At 45.3% G+C, this 26,201-nt stretch overlaps 1 protein-coding gene across 4 annotated transcripts in view; it reads left to right on the top strand.

Moving 5' to 3' along the window:
• Slc30a10 (solute carrier family 30, member 10) overlaps nt 1-26,201 on the top strand; it is a 54,779-nt gene that overhangs the window by 1,467 nt on the left and 27,111 nt on the right. For 2 of the 4 annotated variants that reach the window (XM_039090584.2, XM_039090583.2), the window contains exons 2-3: nt 79-156; nt 7,028-7,267. In XM_039090584.2, the coding sequence (XP_038946512.1) occupies nt 79-156; nt 7,028-7,267 (318 nt within the window). Of the gene's footprint in view, nt 1-78; nt 157-4,189; nt 4,301-7,027; nt 7,268-8,402; nt 9,512-26,201 lie in introns of those variants that run through there. The other 2 variants (XM_039090585.2, NM_001105985.1) reach the window with 2 other exon arrangements.

The raw sequence follows: 26,201 nt of genomic DNA on the forward strand, positions 1-26,201 counted from the left end.
CAAATCTCATTTTGAGTTCATTGGTTCTTTTTGTTTGTAGAACTCATACACAACACAAGGTTTCTTCTTTGAATGCAGGTGATTCCCTGAACACCCAGAATGAACCAGAAGAGACAACAAAAAAGGAGAAGAAGTCTGAAGCACTGAATATCAGAGGTAGGCTCGTCTTTGGGCTAGCTTCGGCTCCTTTCCCTGACTCAGGACTGTGCTGTATGTCCGCCTTTAGGAAGGTAACTGTGCTGGCAAGCCGGTCAGTTACCTACAGACTCTGACCCTTCCCTCTTGCCTAATCATTGCATTGATTCTGAGGGAGAAGCTGGTTGCTAATGATTTATCTTTGCTCTAATTAAGCCATGCTACGGCTGCCTGTCCCTGGGCTGAACAGATCAGCGCCATGTTCTTCTGAGTTACACATGAGTCATGTTCTTCTGAGCTTCACCTGTCAGTGTCATAGCCTCCTTATTGCTACATATGTCTCACCGATCCCTAGATGTTCCTGTCATGTTCTCCTAAGTTCCACTGAGTGTTGCAGTCTACTGAGTACCAAATAATAATGCCATGTTCTCCAGACCTCCATATATGTGCCATGTTCTCCTGACCTCCACATATCAATGTCATGTTCTCCTGACCTCCACATATGTACTATGTTCTCTGGACCTCCACATATGTGCCATGTTCTCTGGACCTCCACATATCAATGCCATGTTCTCCTGACCTCCACGTATGTGCCATATTCTCCTAACCTCCACATATGTATCATGTTCTCCAGATCCCCCACATATCAACGCCTTGTTCTCCTGACTCCTACATACATGTCATGCATGTTATTCTTGTATCACAGATGTGTTATGTTCTCCTAATGTCCAGTGTCATATTCTCCTGGCTACCACTTTATCACTGGAATGTTTTCTTGAGCTCTACATATGAATACCATGTTTTCCTGATCCCTACATATCAATTAGTACCATGCTTCCCTGACCTCCACATGTGTGTCATATTCTCCTTAAATTCGTTTATGTATCAGGTTCTCATGAACTCTGCATATCAGTGCCAGATTGGTCTGATCTCCATACCTCAGAGTCATGTTCTCCTGATCTCCACATATGTCATGTTATCCTCATATTCACACATGTATTGTGTTCTCCCGCACATCTGTGTCATGTTCTCATGAACTCTACAACTTAGTGCCAGCTTGGTTTGATCTCCACTTAGCATGTCTCATTACTTCTACTCTTGGCTGTCTATTTTCATGAATATTACTGACATTTTTGCATCATTTTATGAAGATTATGTGTGTGTGTGCTGTGTGGTTTGTGTGTATGTTGTATGTGGTTTTTGATGTGTGTGTGAGTGTGGTATGTGTGTGGTGTGTGTGTGTGTGTGGTTTTTGATGTGTGTGTGTGTTATGTGTGTGGTGTGTGTGCGTGTGGTTTTTGATGTGCGTGTGTGGTATGTGTGGTATGTATGTGTGTGTGGTATGTGTGGGGTGTGTGTGTATGTATGTGGTGTGTGGCATGTGTGGTATTTGTGGTGTGTGGTATGTGTGATATGTGGTATGTGTGGTATGTGGTATGTGTGGTGTGTGGGGTTTGTGATGTGTATGTGTGGTGTGTATGGTATGTGGTATGTGTGGTGTGTGTGTGTATATGTGTGTGGCGTGTGTGGTGTGTTTGTGTGTTTGTGTTTCTGTGTGTGTGTGTGTGTGTGTGTGTGTGTGTGTGTGTGTGTGTGTGAAGCTGGCAATGGAACCCAGGGCCTTGTCCATACGAAACACATGCTATACCATTGACCCATACCTGCAGCCCCACTGCAGCCTATTATAACTGGCTATGATTTGTTTTGAGACAGTCTCCTCTTATCCAGCCATGGCTGGCTTGGTACTCAATATGTAGCAAAGGCAGAGCTTGAACTTGTGGCCTCCTCCTTTCCCAGCCCCCACACTGCTGGGATTGAACTTGTGGCCTCCTCCTTTCCCAGCAGACTGGGGACACTGCTGGGATTGCAGGTGTTTACTTATGCTTGGTGTTGACTGTGATCCGCTAGAGGTGGGAAAACAAAACCAACAAAACCTGTGCCTCAGTACACGGATTTTCTTTTCAAAATACCGTGTTGGCCTTTTTTTTGAGGCTCTCTATAGTGAAAACTTAATTCATCTTTCTCCTTGAGGCTCACATACACACATATGTCTTCTCCTCCTCTTCTTCCTCCTCTGTTTCTCTTCCCTCTCTCCCTCAACCAATCATCTGTGTATCTATTAATTACCAACCAATCAATGTACTTACCGTTTATTACCTTCCATCTATTATTTTTCTTCCATCTATTATTATTTATCACCTGCTGTCTTTCTTGAAGATGCTTGTGGCTAGCCTGAGCCTTTCTCCATCTCAGGCTAAGCATGGGTCTATCCCAGACTTAGGAGATAGACTCAAGAGAAATGAGATAGACCCATGACTCAAGAGAAAGACCAGAGAGTAAGATCAAGAAAGACCTTGGGGAAAATGAACAGTCCTTCTCCCTACAGACGAGGGAACCTAATCCAGAGATAACTCTGGATTAACTCAAAATCGCCCTGCCTGGTCTCAGCTGTTTTTTTCACACACATGGTTCTTTCCACAGTCACACATAACTTTGGCCTCCACAAATGGGTAATTTATTTCTCCAGTGGGCACTTCCCACTGAATGGCTGTATCTTAAATGCCTGTAAGCAACTGAGTCTAAAAACAGGATCAGAGTTTCTTTCCACATTATCTGTGGAGAAAGTATCTCTGACCCGGTTTCCTGAGAAAAAGTCTGTCTGTCTGTCTGTCTGTCTGTCTATCTATCTATCTAAACTTACTTGTGTGCATGTTGCACATGTATGTGCACATGTGTGCCTCTGTGTGGGTGCACATGTGTGGCAGTGCATCTGTCTGTGAAGAGCAGAGATGGATGTTTAGAATCATCCCAGATTGATCTTCCACCTTGGCCATTGAGTCAGGGCCTCTCAGTCAAACCCAGGGGTCACTGACTCAAGTCACCTTGCTAACCAGCTTGCTCTGGGGATTCCATGTCTGTGCCTTCCCAGGCTGGGGTTACAGGTTTGCTACATGGGTTCTGTGGATCTCAACTCCAGTCCCAGCTTTGACTAGTGTGGTGAGCTGCCTAGTTTTATGTCAATTTGACACAAGCTAGAATTTCTTGGGGAGTGAGAATCTCAGTTGAGAAGATGCCCCCTGGCCTGTGGACAAGCCTGTACTGTGTTTTAATGTACACTGTGGGAAACAGAAGTGTGATGGCCAATATTATGTGGGCTTTTGAGGGATCACACTTGGGAAACCTGGGGCGGAAGCAGGGCTTCTGTAGCACAGGATGCAATGGCCCTCTATCCAGACCTGGCATCCATCCTCTTCTAACACCATGTTGCTGTTCCGAAGAGGCTCGCACTATGTAGCCCAGGTTAGCCTATAGCTATCTGGGGTCCTTAGACTCCTAGGTGCTGGGACTATAGGCCCAAGCCACTGCTCTGGCTTTCTTTCTAGCTTGTGTGTCTTTGAGCCTCCACTGCCTGCCTCTAGGAAGTGCAGGGGTGACCCCTGTTAGACTCAAGTGAGAGTAAAAGTCCTGAGAGAGGGACATCAAGAATGCAAATGACACAGTAAGTTTTCTTATTTGGACACAAGGAGGGGCTGATGGAGGTGGGGGTGGGGTGGACGTACCTGAGTGTAATTTAATCCTACCGTGAGCTCTGGAAATTCCCCTTCCTGACCAGAGTCCCCATCCAAGTGCTCAAAGTTCAGCCGTGCTTTCTGTGGCATTGCTGATTGCTTTGCTCTCAGAATTTCTAAGCATATCTGACGGAAACCTAACACCCAGTGTTATATTTCATTCTAGACTAGGTCCTATTATGTAACCCTGGATGGCCTATAAGTCACAGAGATCTGTCTGCCTCTGCCTCCAAATTGCTGGAATTAAAGGCCTGTTCCATTGTACCCTCATTCGGGTCAAATACACTGTGCCCAGCACCACTGTTTGGTCTGGCACACCTTCTGCCTGCAACACCATCCTGCTGGAATTCCACCCTCTACTTCTTCCCTGGGTGGCTTTTGGGATACTCAGACTTTATGGTTTGGGCAGTTCCATAGTTTTTAAATTTTTGTTTGTGTTTGTGGTGTTTTGTTTTGTTTTGTTTTGTTCCATTTTCCTGAGACAGTATATGGCCAAAGGAGGCCTAGAAGTCTCTTTGTATCCCAGACTGGCTTGGAAATCTCCACATAGCCCAGCCTAATCCTGAATTTTCCATCCGCCTGCCTCATCCTTCTGAGTAAGTGGATTGTAGGTTGGTACCACCATGGCCAGTCACAGGAACTCCTTAAAAAACATATTTGTTTATTGTATGTGCATGTGTGCATGTGTAAAATCAGAGGACAGTTTGCAGGAGTCAGGTGTCTACTTCTTTCTACCATGGGGGCTAGGGGCTAGGGGCTAGGGGCTAGGGGCTAGGGGCTAGGGATCAATATGCAGTCATTGGGCTAGGCAGCCAAGACCTTTGCTTCTGAACCATCACCATAGGCTGTTGACAGGTGGTGGTGCCCTGAACTTGAACCTGATGATTTGAGACTCTTGACTGGTGTGATTTTAAGAGTTGCTACATCAGATCAAGACAGGACCCATATGAGCATGGGACTATTTCTCACCAGTGCTGTTGCTGCTGCTGAGGTTGATTCTGTTCTTCTGTTGCCTTTGTTACTGTTGCTGTTGTTACTGCTGCTGCTGTTACTGCTGCTGCTGTTACTGTTGCTGTTGTTACTGATGCTGTTGTTACTGCTGCTGCTGTTACTGCTGCTGCCGTTACTGCTGCTGCCGTTACTGCTGCTGCTGTTACTGCTGCTGCTGTTACTGCTGCTGCTGTTACTGCTGCTGCTGTTACTGTTGCTGTTGTTACTGATGCTGTTGTTACTGCTGCTGCTGTTACTGCTGCTGCTGTTACTGTTACTGCCGTTACTGCTGCTGCTGTTACTGCTGCTGCTGTTACTGTTACTGCCGTTACTGCTGCTGCTGTTACTGCTGCTGCTGTTACTGTTACTGCCGTTACTGTTGCTGCTGTTACTGCTGCTGCTGTTACTGTTACTGCCGTTACTGATGCTGTTGTTACTGCTGCTGCTGTTACTGCTGCTGCTGTTACTGTTACTGCCGTTACTGATGCTGTTGTTACTGCTGCTGCTGTTACTGTTGCTGTTGTTACTGTTGCTGCTGTTACTGTTGCTGCTGTTACTGTTGCTGTTGTTACTGTTGCTGTTGTTACTGTTGCTGTTGTTACTGTTGCTGCTGTTACTGTTACTGCTGTTACTGTTGCTGTTGTTACTGCTGTTATTGTTATTGATGCTGCTGTTACTGTTGCTGCTGTTACTGTTGCTGCTGTTACTGTTGCTGTTGTTACTGTTGCTGTTGTTACTGTTGCTGCTGTTACTGTTACTGCTGTTACTGTTGCTGTTGTTACTGCTGTTATTGTTATTGATGCTGCTGTTACTGTTGCTGTTGTTACTGTTGCTGCTGTTACTGTTGCTGTTGTTACTGCTGTTGTTGTTACTGATGCTGCTGTTACTGTTGCTTTGTTACTGCTGCTGTTGTTGCTGCTGTTGTTGATGTCACTGCTGCTCTGGCTCTGAGGACAAGACTCTAGTATTCCTTCCTGGAATGCAAATACTTTGTGTCTACGTTTTTAATCCTTCTGAGCAGATTTCACTGAATTTACTAAATTCTAATTTAATGTACACCTATAGCCCAGGCCCCAGATCTTTGCATATTTTCTGCAGTTAATTGACTAAGACCTTTCGGACGACAGAATTTGAATTTTCTGGGGTTGTGACAAATGCTTTCTTCTGAGAGGAGACTTCACCAGCATCCCTGCTCTTCAGGCCTTCCTACACTAAGTGCCTCGGAAATAAGGGCAAGCCATTGAGAAAGAGATGTGGAAAAGGAAAATGGGGAGCGGGCTGGGGTTGAGGGGAGTAGAGAACCAGAAGAACCACCCCTGATGATTCATAGTCCTGTTTGCTGTGGCAGTGGCAGAATGCTTGCCTGGCATTCTTGAGATCCTGGGCTCCATTCCCTGACTCTGCAACCCTAAAAACAGCAGTAAAAGATGAAGGGAGTTCCAGGGGAGCCTCACCCCACACCTGACTCACAGAGTATAATAACGACACAAACTTTGAAGCCGGGCACAGCTGCCAGATTTGGAGTTTGAGGCCAGCCTCGACTACACATACAAAATGGAGCAAAAGTTTAAAATAATGTAATGTACAGATGCTAGTCTGAAAGAATAACATATCATTTGCTCAGTTCTGTTTCCCATGATGCCCTTTGATGGTGATAGTGATGTATCAGTGCCAGATGGTGACATAGCAGGTGACAACCAGCCCAGGTCTTCTAGACCATTCCTCTTCCTGGGCTCTCTGGGTCCTGGGTTGCTGACCTGAGATTTTCTTTAATTTTTTTTCCTTTCCTTCTTTTTAATTAAAAAATGAAATTAAAATACAATTATATCATTTACCTTTAAAAATAATTTTCATTACATTTGTGTGTGTGTGTGTGTGTGTGTGTGTGTGTGTGTGTGTGTGTGTGTATGAATAATGGTTATGCATGTGGAAGTTAGGGGACTGACTCTTGAAGGAGTCAGTTACTTGACTGTATCATGTGGGTTCTGGGAACCCACCCCAGGCTGCCATGTTTGGTGATGAGTATCCCCATTTGCTTGAGCCATCACATTATTCTGACCTGATATCTTGTTTTCTGAGTAGTCGCTATTATTATTTTGTCTGTTGTAAGATGGTCTCACTATGTAGCTATCCTCCCATCTCGACCTCTTAAATGCTGAGATTATAGTAGGTATGAATCACACACGGGGCTTATGTTAAACATTTCTGATCTAGTCAGTGTTCTAACAGAAGCAACAGAGAACATTTATGATTTTGGAAGTCCGGATCACTGATCCTTGTGTGGCTTCAACACTAAGCTCTGAGGTTTACCCGTCTGTCTTCCTTCCTGGCAGGTGTTCTTTTGCATGTGATGGGAGATGCCCTGGGGTCCGTGATTGTGGTTGTCACAGCCATCATATTCTATGTTCGTCCCCTGAGACATGAAGACCCGTGTAACTGGCAATGCTACATTGACCCCAGTTTGACTGTTGTCATGGTCATCATTATCTTATCATCAGCCTTTCCACTCATCAAGGAGACTGCTGTCATCCTGCTGCAGATGGTTCCCAAGGGAGTCAACATGGAGGAGCTGAGTAAGTGGTCCGCCTGTGGATGGGGACGGCTAATGCTTGCACATTGATCAGAGGGTTGTGATCACAGAGCACTGTTTGAGTTGGGATGCTTGCTCTGAAGCACCCTAGAGTAGTACCACGTGTGATGCAGGCATGCTTCGTGTGACTTTCAGCCTGGCATGATAATTCACAGCTCCAAGAACCAAAGGTTCTTGGTAGTTCAATTCTCTAACTCATTTGCATAGTTTTGAGAATGTAATCCTTGGGCAAAACCCACATTTGGGCCTGATTGACCTCACAGCAAAGATGTCTTTTAACTTTATTAAGGCTGCTCTGCAAGACCTTGAATTTCAAACTCCCTTTAGTCCCCCTATAAAGAAAAGTTATTCACTCATGGCCTAGATAATGCCATCTGGTTAATTGACATTCATAAGCCGGAAAGTTATTTGGTGGCAAATTACACTGTAGAGAGGCAGTGTTAAATGGTTTCTGCCCAATCTGGAGAGACACCTTCTAGTTTGCTTTGCTTGTAGAGAAGTTAGAGTCTCACTTCAGTTATGTGCCTCGGAGGTTAAACATCTTAGAGACTTTGAATATATCCCTAGAAGTAGCATTTCTGGTAAGTGCTTTTGATCCATGTTGTTAACTAGCCAGTGTGTCTATATGTCTGTCATCCATCTCTTTATTGATTTATAAATCACCCATCTATTTACCTATCATCTATCTATCTATCTATCTATCTATCTATCTAACATCTATCATGTATGTATGTGTGTGTGCATGTGTCTGTCTGTCTGTCTGTACATCTGAGACTGGATCCCCCTATGTTGTCCTGACTGGCATGGGACCGTAAGTAGAGCAGGCCAGTCTGGAACTGACTGTCCATGTGCCTGGGCTTCTTTAGAAGTTTCTTGAACTGGTCTTGAACATGCAATTTTTTTGTCTCAGGCTCTTGCGTTACTTGTTGTAAGCTAACACTGTGTGGGATAGGAAGTCAGAGGGAAGGCTGGTTATGGGAACATGGAGTCTTGAGGGACAGCTCTTATTCCTGTTGGCCTTGGTAAACACACAGCCTTGGGGGACATGATTAGGCACACAGACCAAGTTTCTACTGCAGCACTCACCATTGGCTGTTGTTTGCTCCTGTCTGTTGTAGTGAGCCAGCTGTCTATGGTGCCTGGGGTTAGCAGTGTGCATGAAGTGCACATCTGGGAACTGATAAGTGGGAAGGTTATTGCCACCTTGCACATCAAGCACCAGGAGGGCACGGAATACCAGGATGCCAGCAGAAAAGTCCGCGAGATCTTCCACCATGCAGGAATCCACAACGTGACCATCCAGTTTGAAACATTGGACTTGAAGGAAGCCCTGGAGCAGAAGGACTTCTTGCCAACCTGCAGTGCACCCTGCATCTCCCAGAGTTGCGCTAAGAAGCTCTGCTGTCCCCCGGGGACACTGCCTCTGGCTCTCGTCAATGGTTGTGCAGAGCACAATGGTGGGCCCAATCTAGAGTCTTACCGAAGCATAGAAGCTCCAGAAGTGGTCATAGATGTGGCTTTGGATGGCTGTCCAAGGAAGCAAGGACAGGTTCACAGCAAGACTCAAGAGAGACAGCATTGTGAAAACAGCACTCATTTTTAGTGGGTTCCCACACAAATCAAACAGTCTAAACAGACACTTTGGTGTCACTGGCTCTGCTTGTGGGAAGAGCTCTGTGGATGTGTATCCTGTCAGTAGGGGTCAGCCATTTGAGATGTTAGTGGAACAAGCCTGCTGATTTTCATGTGGTGGATAACCCCTTTCCAGTACTCTGGGCATCTCATGGTTCTCTGTGACAGTTTCAGTACGGATATGAATTTCCTAAAGCAGACTGCCCTAGTGTATATATCAGGAGTGTTGAAGGGCTCAGCAACTATGACAGGGGACATGAAGTAGGTCTTGTCTGTCTTGTGGTGCTGGGGAATTGCATACAGGGCTCGTGCGTGCTAAGGAACTGCTCTGTTACCGAGATGAACTCTGTATGTAGCCTTTGTTTTCAAACACATCAGAACTTCTAGTTGACTCTCAGGTGAGCTCAAAGCTTACGTGGGTAGAAAAGCAGTTAAGCACCTTAACTATGTTTTCCTCTCTTCCCCTCAAAGATCATAAAAGATGAACATCAGGTTTTCGTGGCCCTGCAGAAACATATATTCTTAAGTCCATTCTTGGACCACGAGAAACAGACACCTAATAAATAAATTCAAGATGCATAGTTATTAAGATGGAAAGACAGATTGCCTCTTAAGGCAGGAAGTGATCTTAAAACATTAGAGGGGGTAGACTTTGCTGGGGTGGAGGGAAAATTGGGTTTTGGACTGTCTTTTTGTTTTGTAAGGCGACTGATCTTTACTTCCTGCTGGAACTAAACTGCAGCTATGGTGTGTTCCTTCTCCTTTTCTTGTTTACTTATTTATCACCTAAGAAAGTTTCCAGGTAGGATTGTTGCCACATATAGTCCTGATAATTATTTTCTTGTCCAGAATTCCTCACAGCCTTCTTTTTTGATCCCATTGATCTACGTATCATTGGCCAGGGGAGATGAATCTTCTGGGGACAGGAGAATACTCACTCTTGCTAAACAAATAAGCTAGTTTGCCTTTGCTTTAATTAGGCATATTTTAAAGTATTTATTGTAGTTGCCAACTAGTAACTGGGTGGAAAAGTTGATCTCCAAGCAAGAAATGAAAAGTAATTTGGTTGCTGACTGTAATGTGTTTGGAGGCTCTTGTCTTGGAGTTTCATGTCTGTGACCCATGTTATGAAGTTCAAATAAATTATGATCTGATTCAGGCACATACCTGAACTGTATTGGTAGAAGAAAGTGCAGAAATGTCTGTCACATGTTTTTACACCTTGTTTGGCATCCATGTTTAAATCAGAGCCTCAGAGGTATGACCTCGGGGTGTTTGACGGAGCCAGCATCTTGTCAGACAAGTTTCAAGGCTCACTGAAAGTGGTCTTATCCTAGGCTTTGATCCTACTAAGAAACTACGCAGGATTCATCAGAAGTGGTGGATGGCCACAGGAGAGGCAGCCACATTTGTCAATGCATCATTTTAAAGACAATGCCTTTATTGGGCATGGTGGCACATGCCCATGAACCCAGCTACTCAGGAGGCTGAGAGAGAAGAGTCACTTGAGTCCAGCAATTTAAAACTAGCCCAGGCAAACTAGTGAGACTCAGGTGTTTTGTTTTGTTTCTTTAATCTTACTCTTAAATTTGGAGGCTGATGGGCAGCTGTGATCAGGGGTTTAGGAAAATCTTTGTTCCTTAGAAGTTGATTAGATCTAAACCAACCATCCACAAGTGAACAGAAAACTATCTAAAGCCTTTCTCATTCCCAGAAGTTTATTGTGTTGGATTGTGTGTGCACTTTATAAGCTAGGGGAGGAAGAAAAACACAGCTTCTACTTTGGGCATCAAACCTGTGACGTAGACTCACAGAGAACCAGAGGATTCTCCAGGATGCCCAGCGGGGTGACACGTACTCAGGTTCCACCACACCAACCCTGTTCCATGCCTTAGTTGAAGCCAAAGTAGAAATTTCTCTCTAATGTCCAAATCTCAATTCATGTCACTGTGCCTTATAATAAAAGGAAAAATAATGATAATTTTACAGTTTCCTCCTACTAGCTAAAGGAATGTATTTGTTTGCATGTAAATATCATTCTTTAATTTCTTTTTTTTTCATTCTTTAATTTCTGAAGTACTTTTTTTTTCTGGAAAGAAAATACACTTAGTTCCAACATAATTAAATTTAACCTCAGAAAGATTATCTTGATTGACACTTGCATAGCAAATTATAGATAGGAGCCAGTATGAAACGTGGCTTTTTGAAGACAGCCATCGTGCATTCACTAATGTGCATTCACTAGTGTACATTCACTAATGTGCATTCACTAATGTGCATTCACTAGTGTGCATTCACTAGTGTGCATTCACTAGTGTGCATTCACTAATGTGCAGCCAAGTTGAAAGGGTGAGATGCTTTTGCTACATGGTTGCTTTTAACAGCTTCAGCTCTGGCTCTCTGATGTTTTTGTTTGGGGGTTCCTAGATCATTGATTGTCTTGTTTTGGTTTTAATTTTCTGAAGGAAGAGCTCGATGCTTTCCCCTCCCTGAATCAGCTGTGCACCTGGTGGACAAGACAACATTGTTTCTTTGAGCCTGAGTAAATACTGACCCTCAGTTCACCTCCTGCATGCTAGAGCCTCTCCTGCCTTCCTCCTTCCTGCTTGCCTTCCTCATTTCCCCCGGAAGGGGCGGTGCTCAAGCCCAGGGCTTTCAAGGCTGTGAGGCATGTGTTCTGCTGATGAGCTACGATCCTCAACCCCAAAGACGACTTTTTATAGCATGCATCATACCCTCTATGGATCAAGCCAGTATTAGGTGTCCTGCATGCTGCCTTGTTCCCTGCCCTGCTAGGGTTTTTCATGTCTTCCAGTGTTTGTTCTTCTGTGGAACACAGCACTTCCTTCTAGCACTTCAGCACCAGTTATAGGAAAGGATTGCTTTCTTTCCTTTTAGGGTTGTTATGAACACACACATACACACACACACACACACACACACACACACACACACACCGAGTAAATTAGGAACTTCAACATTCAATGTAGTGGATGTTTGTCAGGGAGTCTCTATCTTGACATATTGGCATTCTGAGCTGGGTGTGTCCAGGACATATTATGTATTATTTGGTAACATTGTTGACTTCTAGTCACAAATCTCAAATCATCTCCCCAACCTACGACAACCAAAAGTTCCTCTAGACATTGCCATGTATTCCCTGGGGAGTACCCTCTCTCTCCCACACTGTCTTGGATATCTCCATCCTGCAGCCCCAGCCTCCTGAGTTCAGGGTTTATAGGCACCCACCACCTCACTTAGATCACGATTTACTGTTTACAAACAGTATTTAAAAAGGTCTTGCATTTGTTGTGCTGAGGCCTGAAGCCACCCTTGCTACACAGACATGCATTTGGCTACTGGAATTACCTTGGAGTGAGGCTCTTAATAACTTGAGGCAGCCATTGACCACATAGTGAGTTTGAGACTAGCTTTTCTACATGAGACTTGGGTTTGGTTACATTTTAGACTTGGGTTTTGAATCTGGTTAGTAATCACCGACAGCGTGCCTTCTCTATAGCTGTGTCATTGCCTTATGTCCTGTCAGCTTTTGTGCTTCTGAGTTCATTTCTACTCAAGTGGCCATGAGTGGAAACAAGGTGGTCAAACCAGGAGGACAGTTGGTTAAGCAGAGCCTCTAGCAAATCCAAATGTTCAGTATATAAAATGTTCTAGAATTTGGAAAATATATGTTATTTTCTGGCATTTCCTCTCTTTCTAACTACCCCACCCTGACCCAAGACTTTTCTTATTTACATGGACTTTTCTTAGCTAGATGGGACTGGGGCCTTCGGACCAGAGACTCTGAACAGACTCTGAATTGGAGAGAGCACTGTCCAGGAAGAATTGACTAGGGAGAGCCTTCCCTTCCTGGAGGCTTGAGGTTATGTTACAGTATTGTGGAGTTTTGTTGCTGAAAAATCCTCCTTCTATTCTCAAGGGCAAGATTGCCAAAGTGTAACATGTCATTGGGTGGGGTGTGGAGGTGTTGTTAAAGCTTTAGAGTTTCAATAACTCCTTGTTAACTGTACGGGAATCCCCCACAATGGATGTGCACATACACACCTGTTGCAGGTGAGAAGCATTCAATGGTGCTGTAAACGAAATGTTCTGAAAACTAGAAATGCCAATCAGATGTTTGTGGAAATTAAACAGATAACTCAAAGCAGGTGGATTCCTGGACTCTGTCATTTGTGGCTACTTTGTTACTTAATAACACCTTGGTCTGCCTTTTCATAATCCTGGCCCAGCTGGTTGGTTGACATTGTAGCTTTCTGTCACCTGCAACATCACAGACCTCATGTGTTAGACACTGGTACCTGAGAAAACCCACTTATCGACTGTGTCCCATCTCTGCTCAGAGCTTTGGGGGTTCTAGACTAGGAACCATCAACCCTGTTGTCTGTAAGCTTGTGAGTGAGACAGTCTATCACAACAGGAGCCTGGGAGGAAGCCAAGCATAGTTGGGAAGTGAAAAAGAAGGGGAGAGAGCCCTATTCTCACTCTTTCTTCACTGTCTCACCCAAGAACTGGGAGATCTCTATGAAGGTTCCACCTCTTAATGTTTCTAGCACCTTTCACTTGGTCCCAGCCTATGCATTGACATTGGCTTTGGGGAGCAGGGGACATTCTCCCAAGTGGGAGACTATGTCTCAACAGAAAATCATTGAGGAGGAACCTGATATTGACTGATGGCTTACACATATAGACACAGATACACACACACACACACACACACACACACACACACACACACACACGAACAGGTACTTGAATACATAAAGGCCTGTGTTCTTGCCTGACATGAACCTACCCTGTGTATTCCTGATACTTTGAGCTTTGTTCAAGGTGACTGGGGACTGCCAGAGAACGAAGCCACCCCGAAGCCACTGTGTATTTTTCCTCTCATCAAACACACACTTTTGCTGGCTTTCCTTCCTCAGTGCTGAACCTCCTCTTTCCCTTCAGCTGATAAGCATCACACAGGGACACCCGAAGAACCCATCAAGTGGGAGGCTGACTAGTTAGGAGTGTAGTTTAATGTGGAGCGGTAAAGGGGAATGGGGAGTGGGTGGGAGACTGTGGCCTGCTGCCCAAATGCCAAAAAGACCCTTCACTTTTTCAGTTACGTTAACAAGGGCTGGAGAGACAGCTCAGCAACTAAGGTCACCTGCCGCTCTCGCTCTCCCAGACATTCCAGGGTCTGGTTGCCAGCGTCCTTGAGGAGGCTCAGCACTTCCGGTAACTCCAGTTCCAGAGACCTGACCCATTCTGACCCATTCTTCTGGCGTCCACAGCACTGCACATGCATGGTGCTGTGCATACATGCGGACGAACACACATCCGATAAAAATAACCTCCCAGTTCTGTTCCCCACGTCGTTTGCTCTCTCTGTTTCCCTTTTGCCCATCTCTTTCTATTCTGTGTCAGCTGTTACCTTGGCTCTGCTGTGGACTACAGACTTCAGCCCTAACACTCCTGCTCGAGAGAGAGTCTAATCAGATCTGCCCTGCCCTGTGTGTGGAAGCAGAGCACAGCCATATCTTGCCTGGTGTGAGGGAAGAAGAGAGATCCTTTCCTTCTTTTGTTTGCACCACAAAGCCACCTCTGGCAGGGGCAGGGGAGGGGCAGGGGCAGGGGCAGGGGCAGGGGCAGGGGCAGGGGCAGGGGCAGGGGCAGGGGCAGGGGCAGGGGCAGGGGCAGGGGCAGGGGCAGGGGCAGAGGCAGAATCACCGACTTAGAGCCAAAAGACTTCACACCTTGCATTGGCTCTATGAAAAGTAAATTTTATGTGGGACTCAGACTCCTTTGCCCTGTCTTTCTAGAGAGGGAGCTGGAGTTGGGGAGGCAGGGCACATTCAGAGTGGGGCCCCAGTGCAGGCTGGCGAGGGTCGTGATAAGGAGCAAGTCTGTTATCTGGAAACTGTCCTGAAACCAGTCCTGCCGGACGGCTGCGAATTCATGGCCGTTCCTCAAACTCATTCAGAAAGAAAGTAGCACAACGTTTTTTGGGAGGACTGCTGTTCATTTCATACTCGTGGTGTGGCTTTGGCTTTTAGTATGAAAATTTGCACTCACTAGTACATCTTAGGTGGGGAGGCCGGACTGGACTCGTGGTGCCATCACACTTGGGTTGTAGAAGACCTTATAGAGGAAATAGTACTGAGACAATTGACACGTACTCTGAAGGATGTGCTATAAAGCAGAGGGTTTGAGCATTCCATCCTGGTTCGAATCCCAGCACTTGCACGTCAGCTCTCTGACCATCAGAAGGACATCATCAGAGAACATACAAAAGTCTCAGGCCTCACTTATGCCTTCCGTGTCATGGAGAAAAGCATCACTCCTCCCTAGGGAACATGTGACTGACAAAGGCCGTGGAGGGAGATCATGCTTGTGGAGCACTGGGCTAATGTTAGTAAGCAACATTGAAGACATAATTATTCCTATTTTAAACTCACTACCCACAGTGGCACTGCCAACATGTTTAGCATAGACCAGTATTCAGTCAGGTATTTGTCTGCTTGGATATTCATTCATTTATCTACCTACGAGACAGGCCTCAAGTATCTTAGGCTGACCTCAAACTCAATGTGAAACCCTAAATGACCTTGAATCCCTCATCCCCCTGCCTCTGCTCACCAAGTGCTAGGATTACAGGCATAGGCTGTATTACACACCTGACCTGCAATTAGGGTTTAAATTCCCTGAAGGCAGAATGTTTACCAGAGACACTCAGGGGAGCCTATTGATGGAAAGCAAAGCACTTCCTATGCTGAGGGCTTCCAGATGATACCAGGGGTCAAACTCCGCTGCCCTTCCCTTCCAGCAAGACACAGGCCACCTTGAACAGTCGGGTTTCTGATGCAGAGTTACTGAACCCAGGCTTCCAAGTCAGGGGCACCAAACACTTAATCTGAACCTGGGTGGATCTCCACTCTGTCAAGTCCCTACAGCCAGACACCTCGAGGAACATGCCTGGGTTAAACAAGTGGGGTTGGGTGTTCAACACTTACTGTGGGGCAGCTTGTAAAGAGGGGGAACCCCAAGGATAATTGTAGGGTTCAGGCTCCTGCTAGGCAATGGGAGCTAGGATTCTTGATAGCAGGTCTTTGCTCTGACTTGGATGCTGACAGCAAGTCGGACCATTCCCATGACTGGGCATCAATAAGTCTAAAGAGGTTAGGTGGGGTGGCAAGGGGAAGGCTTAAGCCTCAGCTGGAGGCAGTGGACACCCAGGTTATTCAGGATCGGGTCTATGGTTCTGTGGTTACATGGGCTCTGGTTCTCTTTGTGTTTACACATGATTATAGCCTGAACTTGCTTCTTGGCTTATGTTGTCATGGTCACTGTTCTATCTTCCGTGGTATGTGTGTGTTTGTGTGTGCATGTGTGTGTGTGTGTATGTGTGTGTAGGTGTGTATGTATGTATGTGTCTGTGTGTGTGTGCTTGTGTGTGTGTGTTTGTGTGTGCATGTGTGTGTGTATGTGTGTGTAGGTGTGTATGTATGCATGTGTCTGTGTGTGTGCTTGTGTGTGTGTATGTATGTATGTGTGTGTGTCTGTGTGTGTGCTTGTGTGTGTGTATGTGTGTGTATGTATGTGTGTGTGTGTGCTTGTGTGTGTATGTGTGTGTGTATGTGTGTGTAGGTGTGTATGTATGTATGTGTCTGTGTGTGTGTGTGCTTGTGTGTGTATGTGTGTGTGTATGTGTGTAGGTGTGTATGTATGTATGTGTCTGTGTCTGTGTCTGTGTGTCTGTGTGTGTGTGTGCTTGTGTGTGTGCATGTATGTATGTGTGTGTGTATGTGTGTGTAGGTGTGTATGTATGTATGTGTCTGTGTCTGTGTCTGTGTGTGTGTGTGCTTGTGTGTGTGTATGTATGTGTGTGTGTGTCTGTGTGTGTGCTTGTGTGTGTGTGTATGTGTTTGTTTATATTTTAGACACCGTCTCACTATATTGCCTCTGGATGGCCTGTAGCTCTCTGCAGACCTGACTGCTGTTGTACAGGAGTCTTTGGAGTCAAACTGCCTCCATCTTCAGGAGTTCCGCTGGGTGAGGCTCATCGCAGCTGGGTCTGTGGACTTCTTACATCATAGAAGGAGCAGATGAGAGGGCCACGGAACCCGCACCTGAGTATCCAGGACTCTGCCACCCAGCTCTATGCGATCTACCCTAATTGCACACGGTCTCCTCGGGCACCTTGGGGAGGGGCTAGAGGCTGAAGGTGGGGGCGGAGCAGGAGAGGGGCTCCTATGCTGCACAGGAAAGAGGGAATGTGATTGTCCTGCCGAGTCAAGACTTCCAAACTTGGTCTTTTCTGTGGTGCCCCACGCTCCTGTAAGTAACCTCTGCAAGGGAACCCAGTAACTACTCCTTCGTCACCAGGAACTTGGGTGGAATAGCACTGCAGTGTGTGGTCAGGAGCTCAGGAAGGGGTAGACTTTGTTTATGCTCACTGCACAAGGACAGCTGTCAGAAAGGGCAGAGCCACTGTGTCCAGCCTACATTGGTATATTTTGATGAAGCAGGTGATGAGCTTTTAAATCAAGGATCAAAGACCACTAGAAGCTCATGCCCTGGGCATGCCAGTGTCCTCCATCCCAGAAGAGTGAGTTGGCAGCGTACTGTGTGCCTTCAATGAGATACAGCACACACTTGGCTGTGTCAGAGTCGGGCAAGTGCTGTGTGTTTGCTGAGTACCTCTGTCGGGTCCTGTCTCCAGCTGGCTGATTTTTAGGACTCACAGCAAATGCATGCTCCTGTTCTGCCTCCTATGGAACTATTAGAAAAATAACTTTAAAGTCAGGCATGGGAGTGGATAATTGTAAATCCAGAACTTAAAAGTCTGAGGCAGGAGGATATAGAGTTTCAGAATAGCGGGAGTTACAAGGTGAGACCTTGTTTCAAACACCAGAAACAAAACCTCAAAGAGGGCTTTAACCTTGTAACCTACAGACTCCTATAGTTACTTTTTCTTTTGTTCTCACCTATCCTGGGGCCTCAGCCTTCTGCTGTCAGCATCCTGGCTATGTGAGATAGGAGAAACCAGAGGGAGTCATCACCCAGCTTCTCACTGTGGAGGCACACACAGCTTGTGAGAAGCCACACTGGCTCAACACGCAGGGACCCTGGTGTCCACACACCGACGATAGTCTGGGCACAGACTGCACGGTGCAGACCACCCTCTTCCCACGTCCTTTGTAACATGCTGGTGTTTGGTCTTTTGACATGGTCATGTATAGGGGGCTCCCATTTACGTCCAGAGTCATGCTCCACACTCTGATGGAGAGAAGGACCAGTGAGATATCTGAGGCTCCCTCGAGTCAACAGTGTGCTCGGGAATAAGTGTCCTATCTCCTCTTTGCACTGCTCCTGGCACGTGCTGCCACACCCCCATCCATTTCAAGGCATCAAATTTGAAACAGATGTTTTCCCGACCCCGTTTGTTGCTCATTTGATAAGAGTGTCCTTTGTTCTGTGGAGGCTGGTGCTGTCTCCTGCTGCTTTCCCCTCTTCATTCTTCTTAGTGTTCTTTTCAGAGCCTTTCTTAAAACATTTTTAAAAATTTCTTAACTAAATGCTAGTAGAACAAAATAAAGCAGGCATCTGTGAAGCATTTCAGAAATCTCCAAACAGCGGACAGAGGGAAACAGCCTACCACAATCATCACTGATGTGTTGGTTTTCAGCTCAACTTTCAAAAAAAGTTAGTAGTGCATTCTCGGTCTTTTCAAGACGGGACTTGTCTTTGTTGACACCTATATAATATTCCACTTTCCAGAAATACCAAATTGAGAACCTGCCCTTCTGCTGAGGTAGTTTATCTCCTTTAACAGTTATGTGGATTTAAAATGCCCTGGCTTATCTCTGGCTGTTGTATATGTACGGAATTTTTCTTAATGCCCGCTGAAGTATTTTTTCTTTATTCTTTTCTTCCCAATGCTTCGGAATTCAAGTCTGTGCTTGTATGTGAGCTCAGAAAAAGTTAATAGCAACAGCGTTCATCCTAGACTTCCCTTGTTTTCATGCCAAGGGCACTGACTGCTCCTCCTAGGCCACTGGGTTATTTCCTCTCTTCAAGTAAGCAGCATGTTTTGAGAACAAATACTACATTTTAGTAATAATAATGACAACAACACTGACTGAGCACTCTTGCATGAGACCACAGATATTTCTGATAGTCTGGAGTCGAAATTGTCATCGCTGGGTTAAATCATGGGGCTGGTAGATGTACGTGCTTTCTAAGGTTGCCGTAACATTAGGCCTTGGGCAGGTTAACTAAAATAGCAGAAAGTTCCAGGTCTCATCTCAGTGTTTCTATGTCCCAGGTATTTGATCTGTATATTATTGTGATCTGAGCGTCTCTCTCTCTCTCTCTCTCTCTCTCTCTCTCTCTCTGTGTGTGTGTGTGTGTGTGTGTGTGTGTGTGTGTGTGTAGTGGTGGTGGTGGGGTAGATGCTGGAAACAGAACCCAGGCTTTACACATGATAGGCAAACTTTTTATTACCAAACCACACCTACCATCACATAAGATCTAATTAAATGTTTATAGAACTGCTGTAGAGTGCTCCTCTCTGATGTGCGTGCGTGTGTGTGTGTGTGTGTGTGTGTGTGTGTGTGTGTGTCAGAGTCCAGCACTGGTGTCTTCCTTTATCACTCTTATCACTCTCCACCATATTTCTTCCAGATAGGGTCTCTCACTGAAGCCTGGATCTAGGCTGCTGGCCAGAGTCCAGCAATCCCCTTGTCTCTTCTAACCATTGAATGGGCCTCAGAGTTGGCACAGAACACATCCAGATGACAAATTCTCGGCACAAAGGAGATTTATTACCCTGGGCGGACAAACTTGGGGTGGGGTTTTGGGGTTTGGGGTGGTGATACTGTCTCTGCATAGGGCAAAGACAGCAGCAGGTGTTTCTGCAGGAGTGGGGTTTTAAGGAGAGAAAGGAAAGTCTGTTCTAGGTAAGCCAGGGGTTAGCCAGTGTATTCAAATAATGAAGTTTGATTGCTGGACCTTGGTGTTTTAATAGCTGGACCTTGGAGTTTTAGTCAGGCATAAGGAAGTGGCCAAGTAAGGGAATAGACCTTGGTCACTAGCTCTAGGAATGTAATGGTTTAGCGAGGGGGAGGGGGGAGAGGAGGGATAGGCATGCTAGCGCTATGTTTGCCATGCTCAGGCCTGTCAGCTCTTCAACCACAGCATGGCCGTCACAGCTGTGAGTGGCCACATCTGGACTTTTAAGTGGGTTCTGGGGCCCTGATCTCAGGCCCTTGTGTAGCAAGTGTTGCTACTCACTGAGCTATATCTCTTCAGCCACATTTTCATCCTTCATCGAGAAGGAAGAGAAAGAGTAGAGAGATTTGCTTGGCTCAGTTGCAGTGCAGCCAGGACTGGAAACAATATCACAGATTACAGGGCCTCTGCCCTGTTCCCGGGGCCTGGGTGTCCCCTCCTCTGAACCCCTGGGGACATCTGACACACACTGAAGGTTGAAATGCACTGGCCCAGCAGTGGTGGGAGCAAGCCATCCAGGAGGGTCATACTTGAGAACTAGTTCCCCCAGAGTCAAGTGTCTGATCACTCCCATGGCTGAACTAACTAACTGACTAACGAACGGACAGACAGACTGACTGACTGAATGATCAATCAACTAACCAACCAACTTCTTTTCTTCTTTCCTTCTCCTGCCCCTCTCTCCCTCCATCCTTCCTGAGTTTATTCTTTAATAATTTCATACACACTTATCGATACCATACCCACCCTCATCCCTCTTCCAGCGGCCACTGGATCCCTTGCATGTTCCCCTCAACATGTCCCTCTTCCAACTTTTAATTCTTTTGTTCATTTCTCACCGAATGCAGTCCATGCCTCCTGTGTGTGTGTGGCTGTGGAGACATCCCCTGGAACTCGGACAACCTACTGGTGTTCACACCCCCAGAGGAAAACCTTTATTTCTTTTCCAGCTGCCAGCAGCTCCTCACCTAGGGGTGGGGCCCCACGAGCTCTTGTCCCTTCCATACTGGAATTTTGCCCAGCCCTATGTTGCGCTGGTCTTTTTCAGGGAACCACAGTTGTTATGAGGGTGCCATGTCATGTTTGGAAGTGAGCAGTTCACAACACTCCTCCTCTCCTTCGGTTTTTACAGTCTTCCCACCTCTCCTTCCACAGAGCCATTCCCTGAGCCTTCACAGGAGAGCCAGGGAATGTAGGTGGGACATGAGGGTTTGGGCTTGGACTGGTAGAGCTTCACTTCATAGCATTGTGTCTTCAGCACATAGCTCTGAGAAATTATAACATGGAAAGAGAAAGGCTGTTAGGGAGGAGGAGGTGAACAAACCACATCTGTGGAAAGATTCTGTAAGGCTGACTGACTGGTTAAAACTACCGTGACTGTGAAGAGCTGGAAGGTGGCAGGTCCAGAGCCAAACTGGCTTGAACTTTCTTTGTCTCTCTCAATAGCCCTTGAGTGACCACCTGTTTCCTCTAACGTCCTTGTGACCGTGCGGTAAATGTGCAAATGGATCCCCTGGCTTCTGCCAGCCCATCAGGGCATCTGAGGCCTACATAGAGGAGAGATTCTTACTCCACTGTAGCACATGTACCTGATGAGTCTACCACTGGGCTTGAAACCACATGGTCTTTACCGCTGTGGTTGAAATCACGGCTGCCTTTGCAGCTTTCTTCTCCTGTCACTCTGAGAACTCCGTGAAACTCTTCCCAGGATGGGCCATGGTCCCACGATGGGCTTGTGGTATTTGGGGTAACCAGGTGTCTTAGGGTGTGTCTATTGCTATAATAAAAATACTATGACCAGAAGCACCTTGAGGAGGAATGTGTTTATTCTGTGTCACCCCTCCAGAAAACCCTCCATTACTGAGGGTGCTCAGGGCAGGAACCTGCAGGAAGGAGCTAATACAGAGACCATGGGGGAGTGCTGCTTATTGGCTCACTCCTCATGCTTGCTCAGTCATCTTTCTTATAGAATCCAGGACCACCAGCCACAGTGGACTGGGCCCTCCCCCATCCATCCTCAGTGAGGGTAATACATCACAGGTTTGTCCCCAGGCCAGTCTGGTGGGAGCATTCTCTCAGTTGAGGGTCCCTCTTCCTGAGTGGCTCTAGCTGGCTTGTGTGAAGTTGACGTAAACCAGCCAGGATGCCTGGATCCTTTGTTCTGGGGCAATGGTCACTCATTTTTGGCTTCAGAGAAAATGTGTGTTTTTGTGTGAACCGGGAAAGGTGAAGAGGCTTGTGATATGGAAATGTGAGGCTAGAAGACAAAGGCCACAGCTCAGGAAATCACGGAGGATGACTTTGCAGTACCGCGGGTCGGCAATTGGTATTTTAACTATGAGAGTCTATTAATTATCCTTATCAAAATCGTGTTCATTAGAATTCATAATTACTGTCATAAAAGAGGGCTTACATCGTGGACTCTTGGGCAAGCAAACCACCTTGGCTTTAAAATAACACAGAGCAAGGTCTTCCCTAAGGAAAGAAGAGTTCTGGGGGTGACTTCAGCCCGACTTTGGCAAGTGAGGTATGCTGTAAGGCATGTCTAGGGCAGAGACAGTATCTTTCTTCTTCCGTGAGCATCTCTAAGCATCTGGACATCTGTCAGTCTGTCAATCTGTCCTGAACTGCAAGTTCATACAGTATAACTTACAAAAGATCGACTTGTTGATACTTGGGCGACTTTACATTCTAGAATGTGCTTGTTGTGCAAGAGCCCCCCGGGTCCCCCATCCAGACTCCCCAGAGTGGTATGGGAAGGAGGAGCCTAGGCATTACAAACAGAGGAGGTCAATCAGGCCAGGACTTTGAGGCCTTTGCAAGACCAAATTTGGGAGGAGAAAGCAATGAGAGGATGTAGTTGGCCCTTGTCCTTGGGACTTGATGAATGCTGGTTGACCTGACGGGAGCCACGCTGAAGGCTCTAGGGCAGAGTCCCAGAGGGTGACTGAGGCTTACATTCTGGGCTCACGGTGACGCTCAGTCAATACTAAATACAAGTCTGTTTTTCCGTAGTCTTACTGTGTAGCCCAGGGTGGTCATGAACATAAAATCCTCCTGTCTCAGCCTCCCTATTGCTGGGATGACAAGTTTGTGCTGTTACAATTGTTCCCCCACCCAAGTCTTAATGTGGGGGAAACGTGTTTGTATTGGGGGAAGGAGTGCAGCAAAATAGAGAGGAGGGTATGCTCAGCTGGGATGTCCTGATGTCCTGAGCTGAGTGCAGGCACCTTCAGGACGTGGGGACAACCTTGGCTCCCCTTACCATTGCCTGTGCTTTGCTTTTTGCTTTCAAGTTTGTTTTAGGCGACACATAACATTGGTCATCTTATGTTTCCTTAAATTTAGGTGAAAATGTTGAAATTATTAAATTTATTATTATTTTGTGTGTGTGCATGCATGTGTGTGCATATGTATGTAAGTACATCTGTGTGTGTGAGTGCATGTGTGTATGTATGAGTGCATGTGTGTTTGCATGTGTATATGTGTATGTGTGTGCATGTGTGTGAGCTAAATCCCCAGCCCCTCAGATTTTCTAAGTAGGATTTCTAAGACCTCTCCCATCACCATTAAGTTGTAAGTAGGAGCTTTTAGAAATTCAACTCCAGTATTTTGGGGGGAAAGTAACTGTTTTATGAATGAACAACATTAAAAAAAAAGATGAAAAATGGGTTGTGGTTCCACAAATGAGCACAAATAAATATTTGCCATGTGAACCTAATTTTAAAACATGTTTAAAATGGTGGCTCTTGGCTAAATGAAAAGGGAAATAGCAGAAATAGGAACTACATCAACATTTGCTGTTGGGCTGACCATGGATTTACCACCATCCCCCTCTTCAAACCTGACCCTCATGGGAAACACAGATGCTTGTCTTCCCAGCAGCATTTGGGAATTTTCTAGGTTGGGAGAGGAAGTTTGGGGAAGGCTTTTGTTTACATAGGCAGGCAGACAGACAGCTGGACAGACACAGACATAGGCATATACAGAACACACACACACACACACACACACACACACACACACATATGTGTGTGTTGTAGTAAATGTTATTTTTGGGTTTTTTTTTAACTACTTAGACCATATAGTTCTCAAATAAAAGACACATAAAAACCTTTATATTCATAACAAGCCTTATAGCACTCACTAAGAGCTGGGAAGATTATCAACTCTCTATGCTATTTTGTCTACTTCCCTGTCAATCCTGAGATATCACTTGTCATGTTCTGCCTGGCCTGCTCCTACTCCAATAGGCCAGCCCTCATGGCTATGTGCTCATAATCAACCAATTCCATGATGACTTCTTCCTGCCTTTGCCTCATGGTCCCTGACTCAGACACCAAGCCAGGGAGCCTTCACTCTGCTCCTTCTCTTCTGCCCAGCCTAGGCTGTAGGCATCTTTATTAACTAATCAGGGATTACCTGGGAAGCAAGGTTTACACAACAAAAGCTGGTGTACATGAGAATCTTCTCCATGTGCAACAACTAGATCTTGGGGTACAGAATTTAGCATTTGAATAAAGCAGCATCAGACCAACCCTCAACATTTCCCCCTTTTTGTCTAAATAAAAAGGCTTTTTCTCTTATAATGATAAACAACATACACTGGGAAAATTATGAAACAACCAGGAAAACTATTAGGTAAGAGTCACATTCATAAAGTTCAGTCCATCTGTACTTGGCAACTTTGGATAAAGTATTCTATCATCTATCCTGCCTTGGTGAGTTCATTGTTTTGTATCTAAATAATTTTCTCACCATCTTAAGCATTTACATTCTCATAACTGTAGCTACCAACCTTAAAACATCTCCTTAGACCCTAAAACTTTTTCTTAGATCTTTACAATTTAAGTTTCATTGTAAGACTGTGACTATCTAGTCTTCAATCCCATCAGAGACTTGAGAAAGAAAGAAATATTACCTGAGTATTCAGGAAGTGCAGAAAGGATAGACAGCTGACCCACCCGGACAGTGCACAAATATTTCTAAAACAATGGAACGTCACCTTCAACTCTCTGATTCAGAATACCTGACAGACCGTTTGTGAAGCAGGAATTATGAAGGACTTGCTTACCCCGTGTTGGCAGAGCTTGGGAGTTGACTTCCCTGCATCTGTTTGTCCTTTCTGGACAACATTCTGTCTACAGATAAAGTCAGGGCACTTTCTTTGCCCAGTGCTAGCTTGCCAACTCCATATGGAGGTTATTGATGCTTATCCTCTTTGAAGTGGAGTGGGGTGCTGCCAGGACCTGACATGTCTCAATGTCAAAAGGCCTTAAATTAATAGAACATCTTTAAATGCCATATTTTATGAGCTTCTATTCACAGCATATTTGAACAAGCAAAAGTTGCTCATTTTTAGCTACTTATTATCTGTTTAATCCAGGATATATACTTTTGTACTGATCTGACGTGACCATGAGTTTGACTACTAACTTGCATTTTTCAATCATCTCTTAACAGTTTGCGATAGCATCTATTAAAAGGACTGGGATTAAACCTTGCATTTTCAAATAATCTACATAGGCATAAAATCTATATAAGAGTTGATATGTATATACATTATGTTGTAATGAAAGTAACTTTAAATTTTGTAGCAATATATAAAGATTTGTACCAATGAAAACCTTACATCTGTATCAATATATAAAAACCTATGCAAAGAATCACATTTCTGTATCAATATGCAATTTTTTGTACCAGTGTATCAAAATAACCTTGAGAATAACAATGGTTCTAAGTTGAAGAGTAGATTCAATAATTTACCCCTTATCCTATTTTATATATTTCTATATTCCCCCTATTTCTTCTCAATTCCCTTCCCTTTACCTAAGAAAGAAACATAGAGAGAAAGTAAGATAGAAATCCCTGAGTTTAAGTTTCCCATTTCATTTCCTCCCTGTCCAAGACCAGAACTATAACTATCCCCTAAAATTACAACATATCTTTAACTCATAAAATGACCAAAACCATCCGCCTCACCTTAAGGAACTGGAATGACAGTCGTTTTGAAATTGTTTCCTGTTAATTTAGGGAAACAGTATTTTCTGGGGACCCTAAAATTTAGGATACTGACCAAGTCCGGGGAGAATGATCTATATCATTTGTTGTCCAGTTTCTGTGAGATGGGAAAGTTCAGGATTCAACTGAAGTCCTGGTCAGATCAGTCTGTAAGGCTGAATGAACCAAGGTCATCTGGAGTCAGCAGCCTTCCTTGAAGCCTTTCTGGAAATAAGTCTCCTGAGGAAACAGCATGGAGGCAGGATCAG

This window comes from Rattus norvegicus, chromosome 13 (assembly GCF_036323735.1).
Source record: "Rattus norvegicus strain BN/NHsdMcwi chromosome 13, GRCr8, whole genome shotgun sequence".
Classification (NCBI taxonomy): domain Eukaryota; kingdom Metazoa; phylum Chordata; class Mammalia; order Rodentia; family Muridae; genus Rattus; species Rattus norvegicus.